The sequence below is a fragment of the Hyperolius riggenbachi genome, chromosome 3 (genome assembly GCF_040937935.1).
Source record: "Hyperolius riggenbachi isolate aHypRig1 chromosome 3, aHypRig1.pri, whole genome shotgun sequence".
Taxonomy (NCBI): domain Eukaryota; kingdom Metazoa; phylum Chordata; class Amphibia; order Anura; family Hyperoliidae; genus Hyperolius; species Hyperolius riggenbachi.
Window position 1 is genome coordinate 500,385,400 of NC_090648.1, and position 13,100 is coordinate 500,398,499.

Sequence of the window (13,100 nt, forward strand, 5' to 3'; positions counted from 1 at the left end):
ATATTTATGTGTTGAACGTCAAGGAGGACAAAGTGGTTAAACAATACCAGTTGCCTGGCAGTCTTGCTAATCTCTTTGGATACAGTAGTGGCTGAATCACAGACCTGAAACAAGTATGCAGCTAATCCAGTCTGACTTCAGTCAGAGCACCTGATCTGCATGCTTGTTCAGGGGCTGTGACTGAAAGCATTAGAGACACAGGATCAGCAGGAGAGTCAGGGAACTGGTATTATTTTAAAAGGAAATATCCATATCCTTCTCAGTTTAGGTTCCCTTTAAGTATCCGTTTTTTTATTTTAAATATTCTTCAGGTTTTGCTTTAGAGCACCACTCGCGAAAAAAGTAGGCAGTTAAGACCTGACAGAACCGGCAGATTTTGGGCCAGTCCATCTCCTCATGGGAAATTCTCAGGGTTTTCAACAGCATTTCCTGGACACCACTTTCACTGCCAAAACCGTAAGATACCAGCCAGCCTCCCTACTCACTTGCGCACTATTTTGTCAGTTAGACTTTGCAACTGCTGTTCAGGAAATGCTGTTAAAAACAAAAGAGCCTGAGAATCCCCCATAAGGAGATGGGCTGGCCCAAAACCTGTCGGTTCTGTCACATTTTAACTGCCTACTTTTTTCGGGATAGCGGTCCTTTAAGAGGAATGCTGATTGCAGTGTTTGGCATACCGAAAACCAACAGAGGCCCCGCCTACCATGCAGCATTTCAAATATGATCATGAAAATATGTCTCAGCAGTCATATAAACACTTCACATTTAGTCATGTTGAGAATGGCTTCTACATAAACATTGCAATAATAACTCAAAATGAAAACTCGCTATATATACATACTGTAAATCCCCCTTTAAGTACAGCAGGCCAGCAGTATAGCGCTGTAATTCATTGCGGGTTCACGTAAAAAAGCTTAACAGAAAGTCAAGACATGCTTTCTCCTGACCCCGCCACGTAATTAATCTGCTCTCCGAGACGGCCGTTTAAAAATCGCCTTACGCCCGCCAATGTCGCCCAATTCACTTTATTCATGTCACTGGCTTCCCCGCGTCCCCCCGCGCAGATCGAAGTGTTTTGCCTTGATTTATTCTTTTTAATTAAGAGCTTTCAGCGTTTAATTTGAATGCCTACGCGAGAAGCTTCCATTTCCGGCGATCGCATTGGAGGCTTAGTAATTATGTATCGTAGGATGCGGGGAGAATCATTGCATCCGAGTTAGCAGACTGAAAAGCGGGAGGAGATGGCTGACCCAGGATGTCAGGCTCAGCTGGGGAGAGATGTGCGCCAGAAAGACACTCCTCCTCTTCCCTGATGCTGCTACACCATCATGATATTATCTTACTCTGCCCTGCATGGCAAGCAAACTGCTCCCACACGCTTGTGCTGTACACCCGGCAGTATTTGGCCAAGCGATTAAAGAGAACCAGTCGCACGCGGCCTTATGCTAACATTTTAGACCATGGCCAAAATGTTCACATTGTGCAGCTATACTTAAAGCGGAATGAAACCTAGCATTTCTTATTTGCTCTAAAAGATTATTTACAGCATATTATATACTACCACCAAATTTTTTTTTCTACTAGAACAGCATTCAATTAGTTAAACACAGGACTTACACGTTCCCTGCAGAGAAAGCTGGATGCATCGGAACTGGAGATAATGTTATCTTGTGTTTACATTCCTCACTTGATACAATTAAGTAAATACTTCCCTGAAAGTGCAGACTCTCCTGAACACAGTCAGACAACTCAGAAAGCATCTCTGCTCAAAATTCAAGATGAATAAATCAGTTATGAATAAAATGCAAAGGCAGCTCTCAGAGCAAAAAAAACTGCACTTTGGGAACTTGTAATTTCTAAATGAATAATATTACTTATGCACAAAAGCAAATATGATAAGTGTATGGCATATAAAAAGTAGAAAAACATGTTTTTATTGAATATGAATATTATGTCAGGGTTTTATACCGTTTTAAAGGACAACTGAAGCAAGAGGTGTATGGAGGCTGCCATATTTATTTCCTTTTAAGCAATACCTGTTGCCTGGCAGCCCTGCTGATCCTCTGACTCTAATACTTTTAGCCATAGATCCTGAAAAAGCATGCAGCAGATCAGGTGTTTCTGACATTATTGTCAGATATGACATGATTAGCTACATGCTTGTTTCTGGTGTGATTCAGACACTACTGCAGCCAAAGAGGTCCGCAGGAGTGCCAGGCAACTGGTATTGTTATTAGGAAATAAATATGTCAGCCTCCATATTCTTCTCACTTCAGTTGTCTTTTAAAGTGGGATTAAACTCTGACATAACGTTCAGTAAAAAGGGTTTTCCTACTTGCATTACCCATGCAGTTATCATATTTGCTTTTGTGCACCAGTATTATTGTCTGTTTACAAAGTACAGTTTATCTGCTCTGAAAGCTGCCATTCCATTTGACTGCATAGCTCCTGTATTTATAAATTACAGCAAAGTCTCCATTATTTAGAACTCAGGCAACCGGAAGTCTCAACATAGCGGGGAATAATGGGGACAGTGCTTTGGGAGGTTTGTGGGCAGAAAATACTTACCAAGCCTCCAGGCACTGTCTTCTACCCTTCCTGCAGCTCCCTTCGGCTTTCCGGGGTCCGTGCACGGCTCCCAGTGTGTCACATGACCCGACATACCGGGAGCCGTACACAGAGGACATCGGAAAGCCGCTATGAGCTACGGGAGGGTAGAAGATGGCGGTGGAGGCTCAATAAGCATTTTCAGCTGCACGGGGGGAGGGGGAGAATGTGTCTTCTCCTGTGTACACTTTCTGCTTGAATTCAGCTAAAGTCTGCCATACATTGGTCGATTGCCACCAGATCAACCAACAGATAGATCCCTCTCTGATCTAATCTGATCACAGAGGGATATATTATTGGGTGCCACAGAGCCGGGACAAGATCCTCCAGCACCCAAGGCTGAGACACCAAAGTGCCCCCTCCATCCCTCCCACCCCAGCCGTCACCTACTGATTGCTACTGGACTAAGAGGTGCCCCAGGGCCCCCAACACCTTAATCTCTAGTTATTTGGCTTTCAATCACTGCCAGGTATCTCCTTTTCTTATTTCTCTCTGCTTTAAACACAGTAGGGGAATGATAGTTGAGCAAGTTGTGCGCCCCTCTTACACTGTGCCCTGAGGCTGGAGCCTCTCTCGCCTCTGCCTCGGCCCGGCCCTGGGGTGCCATACACTGCACACAGATTTTGTATCGATTTCAGCATGAAATCGATTCACAACCTTTGGAACTGCCACTGCCTCACCTCCCCTGCTCCCCTGGCCAGCCGCAATACATTACCTGTCCGCTGGCACGAGTCCCCTGGTCTCTGCAGTCTCTCGCTTCTTTCACCGTCCTCCTCCATCTTCACTTCCTGTCCCCTATGACAAGGAAATTCAAATAGTAGAGCGCCCTCTACTGTTTGAACTTTGCCTTCTCACATTACGGAACAGGAAGTGAAGACGGAGAAGACGCCAGAAGAAGTGAGAGACTGCAGGGACCCGGGGACTCGTGCCAGCGGACAGGTGAGGTATTGCTGCCGTTATGCCGCGTCGATCTTCCCCGTATCGAACGCTGCTAACAATGCGCTCCCAACCCGCCGGCAATCGAGCTAAATTTCCCACCTGGACAGATCGACTGAATCGATCGATTTCGGGTGGAAAACAGTCAGTCAACATTTGCGTAACGATTTCACAGCAGATTCGATCACAGTGATCGAATCTGCTGTATATCGGCGGGAAATCGTTTAAGTGTATGGGTACCTTTAAACAGTGCTAGCAATGTTTACTAATACTGGCTGATAAGAAAACAAACAAGATAATGTAAGCACTTCCTCATCTACCGTATTGGCGTTAGGCTTGTTACTGAAGAAGAAAGTGCGGTGTTTAACTGTTTAACCTCCTTGGCAGTTAATTTTTTTTGCCTAATTGGCAAAAATCCTTTTTTTTAAAAAAAAAAATGTTTTGTTTCATGTAAAGCTACCAGAGTGGTAGCTACATGAAACACCACTAGAGGGCGCATGTGTCCCTCTAGTGCGATCGTCGCCGGCATCTATAGCAAACAGGGGAACGCGTGTATAACGCGTTCCCCTGTTTGGCTTCTCCTGTCGCCATGGCGACGATCGGGATGACGTCATGGACGTCAGCCGACGTCCTGACGTCAGGCACACCCGATCCAGCCCATAGCGCTGCCCGGAACTCATTGGTCCGGGCAGCGCAGGGCTCTGGCGGGGGGGGGGGGGCCCTCTTTCGCCGCTGCGGCGGCGATCAAGCTGTGCGCGCGGCTAGCAAAGTGCTGGCTGCGCGCACAGCAATTTACAGATTAAAAATTGCCCCACCAGGGGCTGAGATCTCCCCCTGCGCGGCATAGCCCGAGCTCAGCTCGGGCTTACTGCCAGGGAGGTTAACTGCGGGGTTTGAATGCTGTTCTGCTACCAGTGTTTTTTTTCTGGTAGTACCTTTTATGCTGTAAAAAAGCTTTTCTGACCATTTTAGTATTGCTATTGAAAGAGCAATTACTTTTTTTATTACTGATTTCATAAAAGTGATACATTGTTGTTGGGTGGGGGGGGGGGGGGGGGGAGTCAATGTATTCTTTGTGTAATTTCTTTCTCTATAATGGTGTAATTTTATATGCATTTTTCTGTGCAAATATAGGTGTAAATGCAGAAAATATACCTTTTTTTCACCCTTACCAATATTCACATAATAATAACCCGAACATTTGCATAACGCTTTTCTCCTGTCGGACTCAAAGCGCTCAAAAGCTGCAGCCACTGGGACGCACTCAAGAGGCCACCCTGCAGTGTTAGGGAGTCTTGCCTTGAACTCCATACTGAATATAGGTACTGACCCTAGCCAGGATTTGAACCCTGGTCTTCACATGACACGAGCCACAGTTATAAAACACCTCCAATTATTTTAAAAACGCCACTTTCTAATCAGGAAGCCAGCAAGTGCAAGGGGCCTTGTTTCTTAGCGGATGGGTGCACAGCTGTACATCAGGACAGATATAAATCAGATTTGTAAACTAAAAAATGCAGACCCCAACTCACTACTTGGGGCGCCCAATTGCCCATACTCAGCATTGGGTGCAATTAGACTCCCACTGAGCCATGTGCCCCATCACCTACCGAGCCATTCAACTGCCAATTGCCACTTTAAAAAAACAAATCCCCCTAAATTCATAAGGCATGGATTTCTTAAAGATGTGAATTGATTGAAAAAATTAAAAATCGAGGCGGTGACAATGTGTATCAGGACACCACCTTATTTCTTTACAAAAAGGCCCAAAGAGTCTTGTAGAATCCACTGCCCCAATTTATAATTATTATTTAATATTTATATAGCGCTGACATCTTCTGCAAAGCTGTACAGAGTATATGGTCTTGTCACTTAAAGAGAGTCTGAAGCGAGAATAAATCTCGCTTCAGAGCTCATAGTTAGCAGGGGCATGTGTGCCTGCTAAACCGCCGCTATCCCGCGGCTTAACGGGGGTCCCTTCACCCCCAAATCCCCTCCGTACAGCGGGGGAGCGCTTCCTGGTTGGGGCAGGGCTGCGGCGGTTAGCCGCGTATCTCCGCCTCTCCCCCGCCCCTCTCAGTCTTCCTTCACTGAGAGGGGCGGGGGAGAGGCGGCGATGCGCCGCTGACAGACGCGACTGGAAGCAGGGCTGCAGCCGTTAGCCCTGCCTCCAGTAGCGACCAAGTCTGCGACCAAGTGTTGCAGTGGGGGGTTTGGGGGTGAAGGGACACCCGTTTAGCCGCGGGATAGCGGCGTTTTAGCAGGGGCACACGTGCCCCTGCTAACTATGAGCTCTGAAGCGAGATTTATTCTCGCTTCAGAGTCTCTTTAACTGTCCCTCAGAGGAGCTCACAATCTAATCCCTGCCATAGGCATATGTCTGTGTCTGTATTGTGTAATGTATGTATCACAATCTTTGACAATTTAGGGGAAGCCGATTAATTAATCTGTAGGTTTTGGGATATGGGAGGAAACTGGAGTGCCTGAAGGAAACCCACGCAGGCACGGGGAGAAGATACAAACTCCTTGCAGATAGTGCCGTGGCTGGGATTCAAACTGAGGACCAAGCACTGCAAGGCGAGAGCGCTATTCACTACAGCACCATGCTGCCCAGTCAGACACCGGAGGCTGCAGATGGTAATAATAACAGTAGCCGGGACATTAGAAAAAAACATATATCATTCAGGAATGGGGAAGCAAAGCCTATGAATCCATCAGCCTGTGTGTCTTTAATTAAGGCTGCTGGGATTGTATGTTACATGCTATCAGTCATTTTGCAATCATGCTTGTGTGACTCCGCACGCTCAGGAAATGGCCTGCTTGTCTTCTGTTAATTAACTTGGCCACGCTTTAATCATGTTAATTGCAGATGACAACGTTATCTCGCTGTGTGTGTGTTTTATTTCTAGGCGGGAAAGAAGCGAGAATTTATATCAGATTGTGCAGGAAAATATTTGGATAGTAATGTCTTTCAAGGGCATGTAAATGGTTCATCCTCATTGTCAGAATCTGATTAACAGAAGCATCAACAGAAAAATACTTCTGTGGGTTTAACTCAAGTAAATTAGGAATTCAGTGCCGTGTCTTCGGTGCACGGTGCACTATCTGTCCCAACCCTAGGCTTACTTTCTGCTAGATCCCCTTCCATATGCAGTCCCCTTCCCCTCCCATTCAATGTGCAGCCCCCTCCTCCATGTGTAACATCCATGTACAGCAGCCCCCTTCCATTCCATGTGCTGCCCCTCTTCCATGTGTAACATCCATGTACAGCAGCCCCTCCCATTCCATGTGCAGCCCCCTCCTCCATGTGTAACATCCATGTACCACAGCCCCCTCCCATTCAATGTGCAGCCCCCTCTGCCATGTGTAATATCCATGTACAGCAGCCCCTCCCATTTAATATGCAGCCCTCTCTTCCATGTGTAACCTCCATGAACAGCAGCCCCTCCCATTCAATGTGCAGCCCCCTCTTCCATGTGTAACCTCCATGTACAGCAGCCCCCCCCCCCCTTTACATTTGCAGCCCCCTCTTCCATGTGTAACATCCATGTACAGCAGCCCCTCCCATTCCATGTGCAGCCCCCTCTTCCATGTGTAAAATCCATGTACAGCAGCCCCCCTCCCATTCCAGCAGCCTCCTCACGGTCTGAATGGTCAGTCAGACAGCTGTCAGAGGGGCACAGCAGCAGACTTGTAGGACAGCGAGGGACCTGAAGGACTATAGGGGGACTGGAAGAAGCTCCAGGTATGTTACACTGAACTCCTTTGGGTCATGTAAGGTTCCCCTTAAGCAGGGGAGGGCCACGACCGTCAGATGAAATTATGTTTTGTGGCCGCTCTCCCATTACTTGCACTGATAAATCTGGAGTGACTGTTGCTACTGCTGCTCTGCATCGGTGAGTCTGAAATGACTGTTGCTACTACTACTGCTCTTTAACGGTGAATCTGGAGTGACTGTTGCTACTGCTGCCACTCTGCAACAGTGAATTTGGAGTGTCTGTTGCCACTGCCGCTCTGCAACGGTGAATCCGTAGTGACTGTTGCTACTGCCGCTCTGCAATGGTGAATCTGTAGTGACTGTTGCCACTGCCACTCTGCAACGGTGTATCTGGAGTGGCTGTTGCTACTGCCGCTCTGCAATGGTGAATCCGTAGTGACTGTTGCTACTGCCGCTCTGCAACGGTGAATCTGGAGTGGCTATTGCTACTGCTGCTCTGTAACGGTGAATCTGGAGTGGCTGTTGCTACTGCTGCTCTGCAACGGTGAATCTGGAGTGGCTATTGCTACTGCTGCTCTGTAACGGTGAATCTGGTGTGACTGTTGCTACTGCCGCTCTGCAACTGTGAATCTCGAGTGACTGTTGCTACTGCCGCTCTGTAACACTACTCAATATTTCTTTACCTATCTGAAATAGGCTGGAATCACCGACACGGACTTTGATCATGGAGGCACCGAAGGGAATCGAAATAAATGCAGAAGCCGGCGGTCTGGAGGCCTCGTGTAGGACAGATTTACGGCTAGAATCTACAGACGGAGAGGTAGGATGCTGAGAGAAGAAAATGTACCAACAAGGAAATAGATCTGTGGCTTGCTCTAAAACATGCTTCTAAGCACAGCTTATTGTAGATCCTTGAAGGCAACTTGGCAATTCAGTCTAGTAAACTTTTTCTTTAAAGCACAAGGGTCGGCCAAACTATCCCAGGGAAAAAAACCAAACGCATATATAAGTAGATAAGTACTTGTTCTACTTACATAACAGATGTATTGTACTGTCCACATTTTGATTTCAGTAAATGTTATAAAGTAAATAAAAAGAAAACTGTTCCAGGCATTTTCCATCTTTACTGCCTCTGACTGAAGCCAATCCTTATGTAATTTCCTCCCTCACTCTTTTTTTTTTCCTCTGCCTGAAATGGTGTATGCAGAACTGCACTGTACACATGTAAGCACAGCATACATCAGATTTCAGCAGCTTCTGCAGTGGGGTGAGGTGGTTTATCTTCTATTTCCCTTATCAGTTATCTTGTGTCCCTCCTCAATCGTGCTCTGGTGGCCGGGAACGTCCTAAGCTTTAGCAGTCGAAAGCCTTAAAGTGGATCCGAGATGAAGTTTTACACATTAAGCTTTTACTCATTGCATAATTGTGTTCCTTTCCTATTGTTTATAGGGCATTCCTCAAGCCAAATACTTTTTTGTTTTTGTTTTAATACCCTATAAACTAAACAAGCCACGCCCACAAGTTTTCAGAGAGCCAAGGCACTTTTAGACAGTAGCAAGGGCTCATGGGAGCTCAGTCTGGGCAGGAGTAGGGGGAGGTATTACTAGCCAGAGATTTCAGAGGCAGGAGGGAGGAGGAGGGGGGATTAGGTTTTTTTTTTCTCAAGATGCAGATAAGCCTGCCTCTGTGTAATGTTTACAAACAACATGGCTGCTGTCATTGTATCACAGGAAGAAATAATCATTCTATTAAAGAGAATCTGTATTGTTAAAATCACACAAAAGTAAACATACCAGTGCGTTAGGGGACATCTTCAATTACCCTCTGTCACAATTTCGCCGATCCCCGCCGCATTAAGAGTGGTTAAAAACAGTTTTAAAAAGTTTGTTTATAAACAAACAAAATGGCCACCAAAACAGGAAGTAGGTTGATGTACAGTATGTCCACACATAGAAAATACATCCATACACAAGCAGGCTGTATACAGCCTTCCTTTTGAATCTCAAGAGATCATTTGTGTGTTTCTTTCCCCCATGCACTGAAGTTTCAGGCTGCTCTTTTCTTCCTGCAAACAGCTTTGCCCTTGTCTGTAATTCCTCACTATGTGAAAGCCCAGCCAGCTCAAATGACTATTTATCCAGCTTGTAAAAGATAAGAGAGAAGAGAGAAGCTGCTCTAATCTAAATAACACACAGGCAGTGTGCATAGAGGGGCCTGGAAGGGGGAGTTCATAGCAGAACCACAACACTGAAGAACTTGGCAGCCTTCCAGACACAGGCTGACAAGTCTGACAAGAGAGAGATAAGTTGATTTATTACAGAGACTGTGATAGTACAAAGTGCTGCAGTAAGCCAGAACACATTAGAATAGCTTTTGGAACTTGTAGGATGATAAAAAAACAGGATGCAATTTTTGTTACGGATGTCTCTTTAAAGCTGTTTGCAGCTAGATTTGCTGTGTAAACGATCTAAACTTTAGATAAGATATATAGACAAGTTACTTGTTATAGTTAGTTTTTCATCTCGGACTCCCGAGGCAAAAGAGTATAATCTATTTTTAGGCCTCGTTCACATCAACACACGCAGATGGGCGTGCGATCGGAACGCAACGCATGCATTGTGAACATCAGACAGTGCAGTCTATGCACTTCTGATGTTTCTGCATGTCTGCCTCACACACACGTTGTCGAAATACAGACAGCAACGTGTGTAATGTGGATGAGGCCTTACTCGCCTGGGGCTTCTCCCAGCTGTTTCAGTCCCTCGCCGCAGCTCTGGTCCTCCTTGGTGTCCCACTGGCCACTCGCAGAGAGTGGCAACCGCCGGCGAGGTCGGCTCTTCTGCATCTGTGCAGGCCCTCAGACCCGGGGCGCTCTGCGCATGCGCGCACCCTCATCGCTGTTCAGTAGTACATTCCAGGAGCAGAAGTCTGCGGACTGCGCCATCTGGAGGACTTTCCGGGGCCAATTGCCTACGATCCAGGCAGCAGAGAGGGACGGCGTGGGAGCGATCTACTTTTGAAGTTAGGAAAAAGGGTCATTAAGACATTCCCTTTCCACACCTTTATCCACGTCCTCATTTTACTTATACAGTTCCATGCGATCTAGGGCCCCTCCTCCCCTATACAGTTCTATGGTGTCTGGTGTCTCTCCTCCTCTCCCTCTATCCCATACATGTCAAACTCTGGCCCGTGGGCCAAATCTGGCCCTCAGAGCCATTAAATTTTGCCCCTAAGTGGTTTCCCCACTTTGCATTATGTGTGGCCCACTCTAGACCACCAGGGAAGCTGTATTGGAGGTGAAGCCCTAGAACAGCTAGGAACTGTATAGGGGAGAGAGGAGGGCCACTAGACACCAGGGAACTGTATAGAAAAAGGGCGGGGACAACAATTCACCAGGGAACTGTATAGGGAAGGGTGGGGACCACTAGACACCAGGGAACTGTATAGGGAAGGGTGGGGACCACTAGAAACCAGGGAACTGTATAGGGGAGGGTGGAGGCCACTAGTCACCAGGGAACTGTATAGGGGAGGGAGAGGACCACTAGACGCCAGGGAACTGTATAGGGAAGGTGGGGACCACTAGACACTAGGGAACTGTATAGAAAAAGGGTGGGGACAACAATTCACCAGGGAACTGTATAGGGAAGGGTGGGGACCACTAGACACCAGGGAACTGTATAGGGAAGGTGGGGACCACTAGACACCAGGGAACTGTATAGAAAAAGGGTGGAGACAACAATTCACCAGGGAACTGTATAGGGGAGGGAGAGGACTACTAGACGCCAGGGAACTGTATAGGGAAGGGTGGGGACCACTAGACACCAGGGAACTGAATAGGGAAGGGTGGGGACCACTAGTCACCAGGGAACTGTATAGGGGGGGGGGAGGGAGGACCACTAGACACCAGGGAACTGTATAGGGGATGGGGGGGAAGCATTTGACACCAGGGAACTTTATAAGGGAGGGAGGTGGCCACTGTACATTGAGGTTGGCCCACACTTGGTCCCAGTGTTCTCCTTTAATGGACATTATCCACGCACTTTGATTGGCCCAATAGGCTGCCTGTCAAGTTTCCTGTCAAGTGACAGGCAGCCTATTGGGCCAATTAAAGTGCGGAGATAATGTCCTTTAAAGGGGAACTGAAGTGATAGGTATATGGAGGTTGCCATATTTTTTTCCTTTTAAGCAATACCAGTTGCCTGGCAGCCCTGCTGGTCTCTTTGGCTGAAAAGTATCTGAATCAAACCAGAAACAAGCATGCAGCTAATCTTGTCATATCTGTCAAATTTGTCAGAAAAGAGAGAAATCGAGAGCCCAATATGGTGTAGTATGTCAGAGATACAAAGGGAAATGAATAAGTGAGATGGTTATACGCACAAACATGGGTTACCGCTCAGGCAACCACTGTATAGGCAGGTGAGGAGATTAGACCTGTCCTCACTCAGGATTAAGATGTCGCTGTCTGTAGATCAGAAAAAATGGGGTAGGGTCACCCCTCCACCTGGGGTGGACTCAAGTATACTGGTAGGTGATCAGAGGCGCCAGCAGAATAAAATTAATATAAAATTGTTAAAAATTGCCGAGAGGGAAAGTGGTGGACTTCCCCTCAATAATTAGACACCAAGGTCTGTCATCAAATCAAACCAATACATTTATTCAATAGTACCCCAAAATCTGCAACGCGTTTCGTGGGAACAGACCCACTTCTTCAGGCAATAAAACGGGGACAACAAACACAGCAATCAATGTGCAGTGAATTTAGCACCTCTGTTAAAGCAGAGGTGCTAAATTCACTGCACATTGATTGCTGTGTTTGTTGTCCCCGTTTTATTGCCTGAAGAAGTGGGTCTGTTCCCACGAAACGCGTTGCAGTTTTTGGGGTACTATTGAATAAATGTATTCGTTTGATTCGATGACAGACCTTGGTGTCTAATTATTGAGGGGAAGTCCACCACTTTCCCTCCCGGCAATTTTTAACAATTTTATATTAATTTTATTCTGCTGGCGCCTCTGATCACCTACCAGTATATTGTCAGAAACACCTGATCTCCTGCATGCTTGTTCAGGGCATATGGCTGGAAATATTAGAGGCAGATGATTAGCTGACTAGCCAGGCAACTGGTATTGCTTAAATGGAAATAAATGTGGCAGCCTCTATATACCTCTCACTAAAGTTCTCCTTTAAAGTGATTGGACCCGCAGGGGCTCAGGGCAGGAGGAGTGGAGCTCTCGTCATTGCCAATTAGCAGGCATAAGTTTGTAGGGCTCGCTATGCTACTCTGATAAGGCATGTGAAAGAGGAACTCTAGTGAAAATGTAATAAAAAAAAAGTGCTTCATTTTTACAATAACTATGTATAAAATGATTTAGTCAGTGTTTGCCCATTGTTAAATCTTTTAAATCCCTGATTTACATTCTGACATTACATGGTGACATTTTTACTGTTGGCAGGTGATGTAGCTGCTGCATGTTTTTTTGGCAGTTGGAAACAGCTGTAAACAGCTATTTCCCACAATGCAGCAAGGTTCACAGACAGGAAACTGCCAGGATTACCATGGTCCTCAGAGTTTCTTGTGGGAGGGGTTTCACCACAATATCAGCCATACAGCGCCCCCTGATGGTCTGTTTGTGAAAAGGAATAGATTGTTTCATGTAAACGAGGGTATCAGCTACTGATTGGGATAAAGTTCAATTCTTGGTCGGAGTTTCTCTTTAACTCTGATAAGGCGTGTTAACTCTCATAAGACATGCTATTTGTCTCAGTGAATTAAGCCCATAGTATTTTAGTGCATCACTGTGTAATATTGTTTCTCAGACTAACTGAATTCTCTCCTCCTAG

The 13,100-nt window shown here is 46.3% G+C and overlaps 1 protein-coding gene across 7 annotated transcripts in view; it reads left to right on the plus strand.

Annotated features, from left to right (window-relative positions):
- SGCD (sarcoglycan delta) overlaps positions 1-13,100 on the plus strand; it is a 1,036,820-nt gene that overhangs the window by 1,005,024 nt on the left and 18,696 nt on the right. For all 7 annotated transcript variants that reach the window (XM_068278312.1, XM_068278310.1, XM_068278311.1 and 4 more), the window contains one exon: positions 7,958-8,081. In XM_068278312.1, coding sequence (XP_068134413.1) covers positions 7,958-8,081 — 124 coding nt within the window. The remainder of the gene's footprint in view (positions 1-7,957; positions 8,082-13,100) is intronic.